At 35.8% G+C, this 16,263-nt stretch overlaps 1 protein-coding gene across 4 annotated transcripts in view; it reads left to right on the top strand.

Annotated features, from left to right (window-relative positions):
- Window positions 1–8,029, top strand: part of NBN (nibrin) — a 43,685-nt gene extending 35,656 nt beyond the window's left edge. For all 4 annotated transcript variants that reach the window (XM_081816221.1, XM_081816220.1, XM_081816219.1 and 1 more), the window contains 2 exons: window positions 5,464–5,513; window positions 6,876–8,029. In XM_081816221.1, coding sequence (XP_081672347.1) covers window positions 5,464–5,513; window positions 6,876–6,906 — 81 coding nt within the window. In that variant the 3' untranslated portion in view covers window positions 6,907–8,029. The remainder of the gene's footprint in view (window positions 1–5,463; window positions 5,514–6,875) is intronic.
- Window positions 8,030–16,263: the final 8,234 nt, after the last annotated feature.

The following is a 16,263-nucleotide window of genomic DNA, read 5'->3' as shown; positions in this document are numbered from 1 at the left end:
AATTCCTTGAGTCCTAAGTTCAAGTTTATTTCCTCTAGAAAAGATTTGTGTCTGCCAGTCTTGTTCTACCAATATGAGACCCACTTTATCCTCCACTTGTGATTTTTTTGGATCACCTAGGTAGTTAATACATATTTGGACTAGAAGCCTGAGTGAAGGCCAGCTTGTCACAAACTCAAAAGAGTTTTTTTTTTTCCTTCACCCTGTGTTAGGGTTGAAAGGCAGGCAAGTTTCTTTCTTGCCTTCTTTTTGTGTTGTACAGTTTATTCCACTTTCTCTCTTTAATGCTGGAGTCTTTTCTTAGATTCCCCATCTTTGATTTTCTTTCATGTTGCTCATCCCCCATACAGACATCAAAGCAGAGCCCAGTTTTTTTTATGCTTTGCAGAAACCCACAGGGCAAGGCAAAAGCTGACCATGGTACTTGTTAACTTCTCAGGGTTTTTATTTTGCTTCATTGTGGGTTAATGTAGTCTTCAGCAATTTGTGTTTAAAAATGCTTTTTAATCAAAAAATTGTTAGGAAGGTTGCCAAAAAGTAGGGTTGGTAAGGTCACTCAGGATATTTAGTGTCAAAAAATGAAAGAATGGAAGTCACATCCTTTCCTCCTTTCTTTTTTAAAGAATAAATGGCCTTATTTAAAATGTGCATTTCAAAGAATTGTGGTACTACACAAGAGAATGACGAAGTTAAAATCCTGAAGTCCAGGAATTACCCATTTAAATATGAAGTGAATTATTCCAGATATCTCTTTATTGAAGAGGAGTAATTGCCAGAGTGGGAAGAGAGAGCGAGAGATTGATAGAAGGAAGTAAAGCTGAAAGCATTGCTGAATTTTTGCAAATATTTCTTAAGGTGTTTTATTTACTCAGTTCCCTCTAAGACCAAAGGTGATATATATGACCAAAAAAAACCCAAAACAAAGCAAAACTACTGTCAGGTTAGAATCAGTATTTGTTTCATACTGCCTATTTTGATTTTAGATATGGTTTTTGGGTCACTGCTGTAAACAGTGAGGAAATTATTTGTACTTCCTTTGTTCCCCCGCCCCCACCACCCCACCCCACCATCTTATGACAGTCCTTTCTTTTTCTCCCTTTTTAAAAGGTGACTTGCATGCCTGCCCCATTCCTTCTTAGGCTTGCAAGTCAGTAACGATGAGAATATGTCTCAGTGTTGATCAATTTTCCATTCATTTTTCTTGGAATACAGTATGTTATTTTGATTTGCAGATGCAGGTCTTTTTATTTCAAGGAACTCTTCTAATACATCTTGGAAAGCATTTTTATATTTGTTGGGTTCTCTACCTTTAAGACATTACTATCCTTTTATTAGATCACCTTTGCCTTCCACATCCATTTCTTCTGCATTCACTGTGGTTTTCCTGAGCTCTTTCACTATGTCAGAAATTCAAATTTATTCTGTTCCTTATCAGCTATGTGATCTTGGGCAAATTACTTTCTTATGCATGCATTTCTTCCTGTGTAGAATGGGAACAATAATTATACCTCTGTTTCACAGAATTTTTGTGAGGATTAAGTAAAATGCTACTTGTAAAGCATTTATAACAGTGTAAACAGTCACTACTAGGTATTTCCAGTTTATTTGATTCTGAAATGGTGTTATTAATAGGTCTTAGTTTGTTTACTTAGCATTTGTTCCCTTTTCATTGTCATTGTGGTTTTTGTCATCTAACTTTTTGGTTTTTATTTTATTGCTTTCATGTTCTTAGTAACTTCATTTTTTTATCCTTGGGTTATTTCTTACGGACTAGGTTCTTCATCTGTCTTGCATGTTCTGTTCCAGTTGCTGCCCTTTTTTTCCCCTTTAGTATGTGGAGTAGTTTGCAGTTTTCTTTCATCTTGCAGCTGTTTAGAATAAAATACCCTGTCCAAGTACTCTGTTTGCTTTGTGAAGCATCATATGCTATCTTGTGCAGGGATTACAATCTAAATACAGCTTGTGCAACTGATTAATTATTGAAATCTACATCTGAAACTAATGATGTATTATATGTTGGCTAATTGAATTTAAAAAAAACCCAGATGAATGGATAAAGAAGATATGGTATATATACATAATGGAATATTACTCAGCCATTAAAGAATGAAATCTTGCCATTTGCAATGACGTGGATGGAGCTAGAGTGTATTATGCTAAGCAGAATAAGTCAGAGAAAGACACATACCATATGATTTCACTCATGGAATTTAAGAAACAAAATAGATGAACATAGGGGAAAGGAAGGAAAAATAAGATAAATAGAGAGGGAGGGAAACCAGAAGAGACTTAATTATAGGACACAAACTGAGGGTTGCTGGAGGGGAGCTGTTGGGGGGGGATGGGGTCATTGGGTGATGGGCATTGAGGAGGAAGTCGTGAGCACTGGGTGTTACATGCAACTGATGAATCACTAAACTCTACCTCTGAAACTAACAATACACTATATGTTAACTAAGTTGAAATTAAATAAAAAATTAAAAAAAAATAAAGACAGTTTGTGAGGCAAAAGTGAATGTAGTCAAAATTACTCCTACCCAAGCTCTTAGTGTTCTGGTAGAGAACAGAATTATCCTGGTGGCTCCATTCCATTAATATGGCAACATGCTCAATCAGAGGTGAATTGCATGTTCCATCTAATTTCTGTTGTCTGAAGACTTTAAATCCAGGAAAGGAAGGGCTTAGCTGGAGCTATGTGCTGCTCCTTCCTGGAACTGGAATTAAATGTGTACCAGGGGGGTGCATCTTATCCCAGAAGACAACAACCTGTCATTTTAGGTTGTTTACCTAATTTGTCAGAGCTGCATGGGGTCTGTGCCTTTGGTCAGTGTCAATACCACTCACTTCCCTGTGCCATTTGTCCCTTTCCAGTAGTCTACCAGCAGTGTTTTTCTGCTCAGGCTACTTTTTCCCAAATTTGGAGTATTACTAAGCATTCTCAGGTTTGGGTTTAGTTTGTTTAATGGGTTAGGGCAGTGTTAAGAACATGTTGCAGCAGTTTTTTGGTTCTCTGCCGGCTACTTTTCTCAAGTTTGTGGCTTCTTGATTATCCTAGGTTTTGTTGGTGTTTGGCTAGAGAGGAGTTGAGAGAATGACAGTGTAGCTGCTGACTTTTTTCTGTCTTTTGTTTATTTGATTAGAATTAGAAAAGAGCCCATGTTTAAGATTTATTCCACCAAATCTCTCTTTTTGCTAGAGCAATTTTAGGTGCACTATGTTGGATTTACTCTTTAATATAATAGAGTTGACTTTCTCATGCGCTTACAGTGCCTGTATATAAGTATGCTACTGCCTTGATGTCCTGTTTCCCTAGGCTTGTCCCAGCTGCTCTTCTTAAGTATTTTTTGCCTTTCATTCTTTTTCAGTTTTTCTTTCTCTACTTCTGCTGCAGACTCTCTGTTTTCATAATCACCAAATCCATTCCTGAAGTTTCCTTAGATTTAGGATATTTTCATTTTGTGCATTAAACATAATAACTCTTTGAGACACTATCCAACCTGATTTGAATTTTGATAGACTAGATATGTAACTCTCTCCAACCCTTAAAAAATGCCAGTAATGTGAGGATTTCTATTTCTTAAAACTATTTTACTTAATGTTTTTACTAAGACACATAAAAACTGATTTTTCTTTACTATAACTTTAAAATTAACATCCCCTGCTGGGAAGCATTTCAAAATAATTACAATAATAATACCAACTGCTTTTGACAGCTGCTTTATGAAAATCATTGTCTTACCATTTATGTTCTGCTATACCTATTAGAAAATGTGGAAAGATGTAATGTCATTTTGATATTTCACCGTATGAGTAGAAAATCATTCTGGAAGAATCCCTGCAAGTCATTCTTCTCAGCCCTTTCCAAAGACTCAGAATCGGTGTAATAGCCTAGTTAAGACCTGGTGGTGCTCTTTGTACTCAGCAAGACCTGGTCAAATCCCAGTTCTTCCATATGACAACCTTTTGATCTTCTGCAAGTTACTTAGCCTAAGTCTTTGCTTCCTTGTTGGTTAAAACTGGGATAATAGGGGGCGCCTGGGTGGCTCAGTCGTTAAGCATCTGCCTTCGGCTCAGGTCATGATCCCAGGGTCCTGGGATCAAGCCCTGCGTCGGGCTCCCTACTCAGCAGAGTCTGCTTCTCCTCCCTCTACTGTTCCCCCTGCTTGTGCTCACTCTCCCTCTCTCAAAATAAATAAATAATAAAATCTTTAAAAAACAAAACAAAACTGGGATAATAGTCTAATAGTAATAATGAAGTTATATGAAGATTAAATGAGATATTTTTAGAAGGAGTTTTAAGATAGTATCTGGAAATACACAAATGTAAGTTATTAACAGTAAAAATAAATAGTATGTACATTCAAGGAACTTACGGTCTTTTAGCAAAGATACAGAATTATAACAGAGGGAAATCAGTAGGCATCTATGAGTTGTATAGCTGAAGTTTTATGGGAGTTCTTCATAGCAGACGTTATTTTTATATTTTTAAATGAAGAGAATTGAAAAACCATTGGTAAAGAAGTGAAGAACATGTTCCTGGACACGTAGTAGGCACTAAATTATTATTGAAATGAATGCACACTGAAAGATTGTCAGAGATGGGAAGAGGAGAAACAGGAGGTCATTTTCCGGGCAGAGGGGAAAACATGAACACAAGCAGAGGGACACAGGATATTTGTTAAGAGGTGAGTCTGGTTGGTTGATTTGTGATTCAGTTTTAACTGGCATACAGTGATTGTGAAGAGGGGCGTGAGAAGTGATTGAGAATGTAGAATGGAGCCAGGTTATGAAGAGCCTTTCCCATGTTGGGGGTCAAACTCAAGAGTTTGTGTTTTCTTTGGTAGGTAAAAAAAAAAAAAAAAAAGTCATTGAAGGGTTTTGAATGGCATATGATAGGATCTAGACTTTAGAAAGATGGACCCAGCATGGAGTTTTTCTGGGGTTCACTCTTAGAGGTGCATTAGGAGTTTGATGAGTTTGTGTTTAAAATTACTTTGTCAGTGAAGTAGTTAAGCAGCAGCTTCAGAGCCCTGACTTGGGACATTGGGGGAGAGAACCACTTCACCCACAGAGTTGCTCTAGTTGAAAGTGAGATAGATTTTGCCCTCTCAGCCCCTTCATCAGTCCTATGACCTCAGAACAGTGATATTTCTTTCTTTCTTCAGGAAAAAATATTCAAAAACTCAGCAAGCTAGCAGTATATACATATGTTGGTTGCTTTTGATGGAGAGGGGATTAGCTGGAGAAAGTTGTTTAATTAGAGAACTTTTGCAGTAATCTTGGCATGAAGTGAAAATGGAGAGGATTTGGTGAATGAGGGAAATACTGTAGAGGCAAGAACTCATAGACCTGGTGATTTCCTCAATGTGGAAATATCCGAGATGACTGACCACCCAGTATAGCACTTGATTAACCATATATTCATCATTGAACACATCTTTGAAATTATGTTAATTTTGGCAGGTGCAAAATCAACATGCGAAAGAAGAGTCTCTTGCTGATGATCTCTTCAGGTAAAGTTTAATTTCATCTTTCTCATGAATCTTTGAGATGTGTATAAAATTCAGTTTTATTCGTAGAGGTTAAATATTCGTTTATTCTGTCTTTAGAAATAGACACAGGGTGCCTGGGTGGCTCAGTTGGTTAAGCAGCTGACTCTTGATTTCAGCACAGGTATGATCTCAGGGTTGTGGAATCAAGCCCCGCATCGGGCTCTGTGCTCAGTGTGGAGTCTGCTTTTCCTTCTCCCTCTGCTCCTCCCTGACACACACGCGCTCTTTCTTTCTCTTAAATAAATAAAAAAAGTCTTTAAACAAAAAAAAAAACAGTCCCTTCACCTAAAGAATGTTTCATTTTTGATTTTTTTTTTTTTTTTTTTTTACCACTTGAGCACCTCTCAATTGGGTTTGCTGGATATATCTTCGAGGTTTGGGGGTGATTCAGTTCAACTGTATCACAAGATACTTAAAATTGCTGGGAAGGCATTCACACAAAAGAAGGGTCCTAAACTGGTGAATTTAGCTGATGACATTTGTGAGATTTTCAGCTCTGAGTTGAATTATGAATGAATGGGTATTGAGTTAAGACAAAATACCAGAGCATTTGTTCAGTTTTAGTTGGCATAAGCATAAAAACAAGAGACTGGATTAGAGTTTCAAATCAGGTTTTTGTGGGAGGTTTAGAGGAGTTATAATGGGTGGTTACAATTTAATTCTGATTTAACACATTTTCAGCATTCCTGCAGGCCCAAAACCTTATAATAATTAACTCTCAAATACAAATAGTATAAAATAAAATTCCTTTATCTACTTATAGGTAGGTACTGACTAGGGGAGGATAACATTTTCCCAAATTTATGTAAAGGCAGAACCAAGAAGTACTGTATTTTTGAATTTGTTTTGCAGCCAGTTTGATTCTTTAATTTCATTATTGACAGTATATGTCTTGGTGAAAATGTTGACAAATGGTGCCGATTTTTCATAAGTAGTTAAGACTATCTAGTTGCCAGTTAAATTTGTTTAATTACTATAGGAGAAAATTTTATAAAATATGTTTATTTTAGGCTCATTATACTCTTATGCAGATGTTGTAATTTAGTTGGGAGTGGAAGGAGTTTGAAGCCATACTAGGATAGGTGTAAACATGTATTTATTTTTAAACCATTTTCATTAATTATTTTAATGCTTTTACAGGACTTTTTCTAGAGTTGATGTTTTATTTTTACCAAATAGTCATCAAACCAACGTCAAAAGGATAAATGAAAGTAAAAATGTCAATGCTTAATACCGGATCCTAAGGATAAATTGGCATTCTCATTGTGTTTGCCAAAGTGTGACTGTTTTGAAAGCCCTTTAATTTTATTTCTTTCTTTGCAGATACAATCCTAATGTAAAAAGGAGACGATAACGGAGGATTTTATAAAGGAGCCACAGAAAAACATTCCCTCTCAAGCATTTACATCAAGTTTCCTCTGGCATACGTTCATTAAGTATATAGAAGGGATTTAAATTACAAAGGTTTTATGGCCTAAATTTGTTGAATAAAATGCACAAATTCCATTTTTTTTGTATGTGACAGTATTATTCAGTTTTCAGTTTTTGTCATCTCATCTCTTATGGTAATTTTTTCATTTCTAAATGTGGCTTTTTACTTATTGAATATTTAATATAGTCACAGTTCAAAATTCTAAAAGTATAAAAGAATAAGAAATGAAAAGATCTCCCTTCCACCACTGGTCTAGCTGTTTGGTTCCCCTCCTCCAAAAAAAGCCATGATACTCATTTCTTATGAGTCTTTCCAGAGATTTTTGCTGCCTCTTCAAATTTCTATGCATATTATTTTTCCAGTAATTTCCTACAAAAATGATAGCATAGCATAGTATTCTGCACCTTGCTGTTTTTTGCCAAATAGATTGGAAGATCATACACATATCAGAGCATACATTTTCCTCCCGTTATACTGTAGTCTTCCTTGAGCTGATGTGACCCACATGAAATGGATTTCAGGGGTGAATATATCACCCACATATTATTCTAGTACTAGAAAAGACAATATGGAAGACTTCATCAAGCTTGTGGATAGATTTTACTAGAATGGGAAGACTTACTTGGTGGTCTTACTGAGCTGGGTGTGTATCTCTTGAGCTTCTTAGAGTCCTGGTTTTCCTATTTGCAAAATAGAAATGATAACATTGTCTTCTTTGTTAAAGGACTATGGTAAGAAAAAAATGTCTTTTTTCAGATTTTGTAATATAGACAACTTTGGCTGTACATTAGAATTGTAGTAGACTTTTTATCAACTCTAACGACTGATGCATTAAGTTCTGGGAGGTAGAACAAGCTTTTTATACTGATTGAAATTTTCATGGTCCCACATAGGTTCTGCCACCTTCTAATGAGCTAAGCATTTTATGTTGTTAGAGATAACCTAGCATGAAAAATTATGTTCAAAGTTAATATGTACTGTTGCTAGATCCTCATGGAAGATTATTGATGTTAAACATCTCTTCATTAACTTGGCCATTTGTATATCTTCTTTGGAAAAAAAAAGTCTCTTCAGCTCCTCTGCCCGTTTTTTTAATTGGATTGTTTGGTTTTTTGCTGTTGAATTGTAGGAGTTCTTTACATATTTTGGATATTAACCCCTTATCAGATATATGATATATGATATGCATATATTTTCTCCCATTCCACAGGTTGCGTTCTTGTTTGGTTGATTGCTGCCTTTGATATGTAGAAGCTTTTTAGTTTGATGTAGTTCCACTTGTTTATTTTTTATTTCATTGATTTTGCTTTAGATGTCAAATCCAAAGACCCAATCATTGTCATGACTGATGTCAAGAAGTTACCTCGCCTATGTTTTCTTCTAGGAGTTTCATAGTTTCAGGTCTTACATTTAAGTCTTTAATCCATTTTTAGTTGATTTTTTCGCACATGGGACAAGATAGTGGTCCAGTTTCATTCTTCTGCATGTGGCTATTCAGTTTTCCTGCAACCATTTATGAAGAGACTATCTTTTCCCTGTTGTATACTCATGGATCCTTTGTCAAAAATTAATTGACCATAAACGTGTGACTTTATTTTTTTATCTCTGTCATGTTTGATTCCTCTGTGTGTCTTTTTATGCCAATACCAAATAGTTTTGATTAATATAGCTGTGTAATATACTTTGAAATCAGGAAGTATGATGCCTCCAGCTTTGTTTTTTCTCAAGACTGCTTTGGTCATTCGGAGTTTTCTTCTGAGAGTCCAGCTTTATTTTTTCACATGTGAATATCCAATTATTCCAGCACAATTTATTGAAGAGACTCCTCCACTGAGTGTTCTTGGCTCCCTTGACAAACACTGGTTGGTGATATATACTTGGGTTTATTTTTGGGCTCTCGATTCTATATTTGTCTTGGTATATTTATTTTTATGCCAGTACCATATGGTTTTATGGACTGTAGCTTCATAGAATAGCTTGAAATAAGGAAAGGGGGTGCCTACTGCTTTGTTCTTTCTCGGGATTTTTTCAGGCTTTTTGGGGTCTTTTGTGGTTCCATACAAATTTTAGGAGTGCTTTTTCTGCTTCTCTAAAAAATGCCATTGGAATCTTGATAGGGATTGCATTGAATCTGTAAATGACTTTTAGTAGTATTGACATTTTAACAACATTAATTTTTCCAATCCACAAACAAGGGATACTTTTCTATTTGTATCTTCTTCAATTTCTGTCATTGGTGTTTTGTAGTTTCGGAGTAGAGATCTTTTATCTCCTTAAGTTTGTCCCTAAGTATTTTGTTTTTGGTGCCATTTCAAATGGGATCTACTACTTTATTTTTCAGAAAATTTAGTGTTACTGTATAGAAATGCTATGGATTTTTTAAGTTAATTTTGTTTTGTGTCCTTAGTTTTACCAAATTCATTGATTAGATGTAACAGTATTTTGGTTGAGTCTTTAGTAATTTTTTATAAAATCGTGTCTACAAATAGAGACAATTTTACTTCTTTCTTTCCAATTCTGATACCTTTTTTTTTAAGATTTTATTTATCTGAGAGAGAGAGCGCATGAGCAAGGGGAGGGGCAGAGGGAGAAGCAGACTCCCCGCTGAGTAGGGGGCCCAATGTGAGGCTCCATCCCTGGACCCTGGAATCATGATCTGAGCCACCCAGGCGCCCCCTGATACGTTTTATTCCTTTTTCTTGCCTGACTGCTCTAGCTAGGACTTCTGATATTATATTGTCTAGGAGTGGTGAGTGGACACCCTATCTTGTTCCTGATCTTAGAGGGAAAACTTTCAACCTGTCACCATAGAGTGGGATATTAGCTGTGGGCTTGTCGTGAACAGCCTTTATTATGTGGAGGTATGTTCCCTCTGTACCTACCTTGTTGAGAGTTTTTATCATGAATTTTGTCAAATGGCTTTTCTGCATCCATTAAGATGACTGTATGATTTTTAACCTTCATTTTCTTAAAGTTATGTATCACATTGAGTTATTTGCAAACGTTGAACCATCCTTGTGTCCCTGGTCATGGTATATGATCTTTTTAATGTATTGTTGAGTTTGGTTTGCTTATATTTTGTTGAGGATTTTTTTGCATCTGTGTTCATCAGGGATTTTGGCCTGTAATTTTACTTTCTTGTAGTGCTATTTTTTTGCTTTTGCCATCAGAATAATGCAGGCCTCATAAGATGAGTGTTTCTTCCACTTCTGTTTTTTGGAAGAGTTTGAGAAGGATTGGTTTTAATTCCTTGTTAAATGTTTTGTGGAATTTACCAGTGAAGCCACCTAGTCCTCAGCTTTTCTTTGTTGGGAGGTGTTTGATTACTGATTCAATCTCCTTAGTAATACTTGGTCTATTCAGATATTCTATTTCTTCATGATTGCACCTGTGTCGATTATATGCTCCTACAAATTTACCCACTCTTGCAAAGTTCTACAGTTTTTTGGCATATAATTGTTTATTATAGTCTGTTATCCTTTCTATTTATGTGGTATCAGTTGTAATGTCTCCTCTTTGATTTCTAATGTTACTTTTTTGAGTCCCTTCTCTCTTTTTTTTTTTATGTCTAGCTAAAGTTTTGTTAATTTTTTGAGAAAAAAACAGGTTTAGTTTCATTGATCTTTTCTGTTGTCTTTTTATTCTCATTTATTTCTGCTCTGATCTTTGTTATTTCCTCCCTTCTACTAACTTTAGGCTTGGTTTGTTCTTTTTTTAGCTCCTTGAGGTGTAAATTTAGGTGGTTTGTTTGAGATCTTTCTTGTTTCTTGGTGTAGGCAGCTTATTGGTATGAATTTCCTTCTTAGAAGTGCCTTTGCTGCATCCCATAAATTTTGACATACTTTCTTTACATTTTAATTTGTCTCAGGGTACTTTTATTTCTCTTTTGATCTCTTCTTTGATCCAGTGATTGTTCAGTATTATGCTCTTTTTTCTCCACATATTGTGAGCTTTCCAATTTTCTTCTTGTAATTGAATTTTAGTTTCACACTGCGATTGGAAAAGATGCTTGATAGGATTCCAATCTTAAATATTTTGAGACTTGTTTTGTGATCTAACATATGATCTGTCCTATAGAATATTTGTGTGTGCTTGAGAAGAATAGGTATTCTGCTGGTGTTGGATGGAATGTTCTGTAAATGTCTGTTAAGTCCATCTGGTTTAATGCATCACTTCAGCCCCATATTTCCTAATTTTCTGTCTGATCTATCCATTGCATAAAATGGGGCATTGAAGTCTCCAACTATTATTGTATTGCTGTCTGTCTCTTCCTTCAAATCTATTAATATTTATTCTATATATTTAGGTAATTCTATGTTGGGTGCATAAATATTTACATTTGTTATATCCTGTTGTTGGATTGACCCTTAATATTATACAGTGACCTTCTTTGTTTATTACACTCTCTGGATAGAAGTCCATTTTGTTTAAGTATAGCTACTCCTGCTTTCTTTTCCATCTCCATGGAATATCTTTTCCCATCCCTTCACATTCAGTCTATGTATGTCCCTAAAGCTGACATGAGTCTCTCGTAATCAGCCTGTAGTTGGGTCTTCTTTGTTTTGTTTTGTTTTCATCTATTGATGTCTTTTCATTGGAAGGTTTAGACCATTTACATTTAAAGTAATTGTGGATATATGTGAACTTAATGTCATTTGGCTAATTGTTTTCTGGCTAATTAATTTCTGTAAATTGTTTTGTAATTTAATTCCTTTAGTCCTTCCTTCTTGCTCTCTTCCTTTGTGATTTGGCAATTTTCTGTAGTGGTTTATTTAGATTCCTTTCTTTTTATCTTTTGCATATCCAATGTAGATGCTTTGTATTTACCATGAGGCTTAAATAAAACACCTTATAGTTACACAGTCTATTTTAAACCGGTAAGAACTTAATTGAATGCATACTAAAGCTCCACATTTTTACTCTTCCCCTAAGCCTTATGTTTTTGATGTCACAATTTACATCTTTTTACCTTGTGTAACTATTAACAAATTATTGTACTTAACGTTTTCTGCTTTTGTCTTTTAACCTTCATACTAGATTTATAAGTGACCTATCACCATTACAATATTAGAGTATTTTCAATTTATGTATTTACCTTTACCAGTGAGATTTATAATTTCATATATTTTCCTGTTACTAGTTACCATTTTTTCTTTTCAGCTTGAAGGAGTCCCTTTAACATTTCTTGTAAAGCTGGTTGAGTGATGATAAGCTTCAGTTTTTGTATCTGGAAAGCTCAATCTCTCCATCAGTTCTGAAGGACAACTTCACTGGGTAGGCTATTCTTGATTGGCAGGTTTTTTTCTTTTAGCAATTAAAATATATCATTCCACTCTCTTCTGCCCTGCCATATTTCTGCTGAATAATCTCATTATCTAGTAGCGGTTCCCTCATAAGTAACAAATTGCTTTTGTTATTCTGACTTTAAGATTCTCTTTGTCTTAACTTTTGACAATTCATTTAATGTGTTGGTGTGGGTGTTTTGGGATTAACTGAAACTTTTTGGTTTTCTTGGATCTGGATGTCAGTTTCATTCCCCAGATTAGGGATATGTTCAGACACTTTTTCTTTGAATAAGCTTTCTGCTCCCTTATCTCTTTCTTCTTATGAGATCCCTATAATGCAAATATTGGTCCCATGAGTCTCATAAGCTGTCTGTACTTTTTCATTCTTTTTTTCTTTTTTCTGCTCATTATGCTGATTCCGTGCTCTACAAATTCACTCTTTCTTCCTGTTTCATCTATCAAATCTGTTTTGAATCCTCTACTGAATTTTTCAGTTCAGTTTTGTATTCTTCAGCCTTGTGATATGTTTGGTTCTTGTTTTCTCTTTGTTGAAATATTCACTTTGTACATGTGTTATTCTGACCTTGGTGAGCATCTCTATGACCATAATTCTTAACTCTTTATCAGATAAATCACTAATCTCCAAGGTCTACTTCTAGATTTTTATCTTGTTATTCTATGTGGAAAAGGTTTCTGTATTTCTTCATTTTCCTTGACTCCCTTTGTTGATTTCTGTGTATTAGATAACATAGATAACATAGTTGAAGGTGTGCCAAGTTCTGTAAGTGTCTTAAAGGGAAGGATCTTAGCATCTAGATACAGACTGACAGGAAGCTGGACCCTCAGGCAGAAGCTTTTAAATTATTTAAGTATCCATCTTTCATGGAACTGTGAGCTGGGTGTTTCCTTCTTCTCCACTGAACCCTGGGGGAGTAGCTAGTTAAGAATTGTTTCTGTTTAGCTACAGTTCCAGTGATGTTGGTGATTTGGATTGGGCTACATACAGGGTGAATGCAGCCATGGTGTCTGCTGACTTTCCTGGTCTCTGAGTAGGATGGCAGTCTCTCCCTAGGTGTGAAATAGATTAGAAGCCTGACCTTTACACTACAGCTTTTAAGATACGCAGATAGTGTTCCCTCTCTCACTGTGTCTCTCTCTGTCAAATAAATAAATGAATTAAAAAAAAAAAATAGGCAGATAGGCCTCTGTCACGGAAAGACTGAGATAAGGGCATTTTTGCCTACTGATTCTTTCTTGAGCCCTGGGCATATAGCTGGTTTAAAGCTGTTTCTTTGTTAGCCGTAGTCTTGTTCAACCCACAGACAAAAGCCCTGCTGGCCACCAGTGCCAGGCTATCAAGGACTGTATCGTCTGGGTGGCAGCTACAAGAGCTCCTGCACCTGATATGGGTGCCAGCCCCTTGGAGGAAGACACGAGTGACTTAGAGCAAAGGAGCGTGCAGAAATAATACCTGCTGGGCTCAGAAAAGATAGCAGTCTGTTCCTAAATCAGCAACCAGACTTTCAGGCTGCAGCTTGTAAGATACGCAAAGAAGCCTCGGGAAAGACTGGGAGGGAAATGCGCATTTATCTCTGCTGCCTCTGGTGGGTTATCCACAGTAAATCCAAGCCAGTTAAGAACCATTCTTTGTTTGCTGTAGTCTCGTGGGTCCTGTGGGCACCAGGCTTGTTCGCTTTCAAGCCTAGGTGTTTCAGGGGCTCATCCCTCGGAAGTCTTAAAAATTGGGACATTAGATGTTGCATCCATACCCTTCAGTCCTCTGGGAGTATATGTAAGTTCCTTCCTGATTGTTCGCTGCTGTGCCAGAAGTGGAGCTTATGGCAAGTGTCTCTAAACCTCTCCAACCCCTTTTGGGGTGGGGTGGGGGTGGGTGTGTGTGTGTGACTGTGTCAGAGTTTCTCAGCTAGTTTCTGGGTTTCTTTCAGAAGGAATTGTTCCATGTGTAGCTGTAGATTTGGTGTATCCATGGGAGGACATGAATTCAGGGGCCTCCTGTGTCACTGTCTTAACCAGAACTTCATTTATCTTAAAACTCAGTAATTAGGTGCATATACATTTAAGGTTGGTACATCTTCTGGACTTACTATATCTTTTGTTATGAAATATCCATCTCTAGTAATACTTGCCTTGAAGTCACCTTTCTCTTTAGTGTTTGCATCCTATGTCTTTTTCTTAATCCTTTTTAACCTATGCGTGTCTTTATATTTTCCTGTCTTTTTAAACACAATATTGTTGAAGCTTGCTTTTTATCCAGTATGATAATTGCATTTAAATTGGTGATGCTTACTTAATCTATTTACATAATTTGTGGTTGGGTTAAGGTCTGTTACCATGTTTTTCCTCTTTGTCCCATTTTTTTTTTCTCCTTTGCATTAACCAAGTATTTTTTAATATTCCATTTTATTGCTTCTGTTGGCTTTATAACTACACCATTTACATTTTCTTAATATTTGCTGGAAGGATATACATTCTTTACTTAATACAGCCTACCTTAAATAACATACCATTTATGCCTGTATAATGTATATGTCAGATATGTGTACTCCACTTATCCCTTTATTTATGGTGTAATTATGTATTTTACTTCTACATGTCCTAAATCTTAGTTTTTTAAATTTTGCTTTAAATTTTTTAAATACACTATTATTTTCCTTTCAAAAGTTAATTGGAAATAGAGCTACCCTACGACCCAGCAATTGCACTACTGGGTATTTACCCTAAAGATACAAATGTACTGATCCAGAGGGGCACCTGCACCCCAGTGTTTATAGCAGCAATGTCCACAATAGCCAAACTATGGAAAGAGCCCAGATGTCCATCGACAGATGAATGGATAAAGATGTGGTGTGTGTATATATTGAATATAATGGAATATTACACAGCCATCAAAAAATGAAATCTTGCCATTTGCAATGACTTGGATGGAACTAGAGGGTATTATGCTAAGCGAAATAAGTCAATCAGAGAAAGACAATTAACCATATGATCTCACTGATATGTGGTATTTAAGAAACCAGGCAGAGGATCATAGGGGAAGAGAGGAAAAAATGAAACAAGACAAAACCGGAGAGGGAGACAAACCATAAAAGACTCTTAATCATAGGAAACTAACTGAGGGTTGCTGGAGGGGAGGGGGGTAGAGGGATGTGGTAACTGGGTGATGGACATTGGGGAGGGTATGTGTTATAATGAACACTAAGTATAAGATTGATGAATCACAGACCTGTACCCCTGAAACAAATATGTTAATTGAATTTAAAGTAAATTGATTTTAATTTAGGCACTAGAAAAATATTTATCATTTCTGGCACTTTCCTTCATGAAGATATGTTTCATCAGGTATGTACCTTCAATGTGAAGAATTTCCTTTAGTATTTTGTGTAGTGCAGGTCTTCTGAAATCAGATTTCCTCAGCTTTCATTAAATTTAAAGGACATAGAATTTTATGTGAAGATCAGCATTTAGACTTTTAGTTTGACAGTTTTTTAAGCACTATGAAGACATTTGTCCATTTGTACATTTCTTCTGGTCATTTGTTCGTTCTTACCATTTTTCCCTGCTGCCTTTTTTCCTTTTAAAATTTCTCATCTTGTTTTCCAGCAGTTTGATAATGATGTGCATAGGTGTGATTTCCCTTGTATTCATCTTGTTTGCAGTTCGAGTTTCCTGGATCTGTGCATTGCTTATTTTTTAAATCAAATTGGGAAAATTTTCAACTTTTATTTCTCCACATATATTTTTCTGCCCTAATCTCTCTTCCTCTCCTTCTGGATTCCAGCTGTCCATGTTAGATCACTTGCTATTTATATGTTATTAAGTCTGCTCATTTTTTAAATCCTTTTAACTCTGTGCTTCAGTTTAGTTTCTAAAGATGAAGTTCACATACTCAGACTGCCTAAATCTTTTTTTTCAAACCCCAAAGAGTCTGCTTTTTAAACATTTTTTTTTGAGAGCTAGACTTTTAAGGGATGAA

This window comes from Leptonychotes weddellii, chromosome 4 (assembly GCF_054177405.1).
Source record: "Leptonychotes weddellii isolate Sample4059 chromosome 4, ASM5417740v2, whole genome shotgun sequence".
Taxonomy (NCBI): domain Eukaryota; kingdom Metazoa; phylum Chordata; class Mammalia; order Carnivora; family Phocidae; genus Leptonychotes; species Leptonychotes weddellii.
The sequence above is the reverse complement of the archived record's forward strand: the minus strand, read 5'-3'. Positions and strand labels throughout refer to the sequence as shown.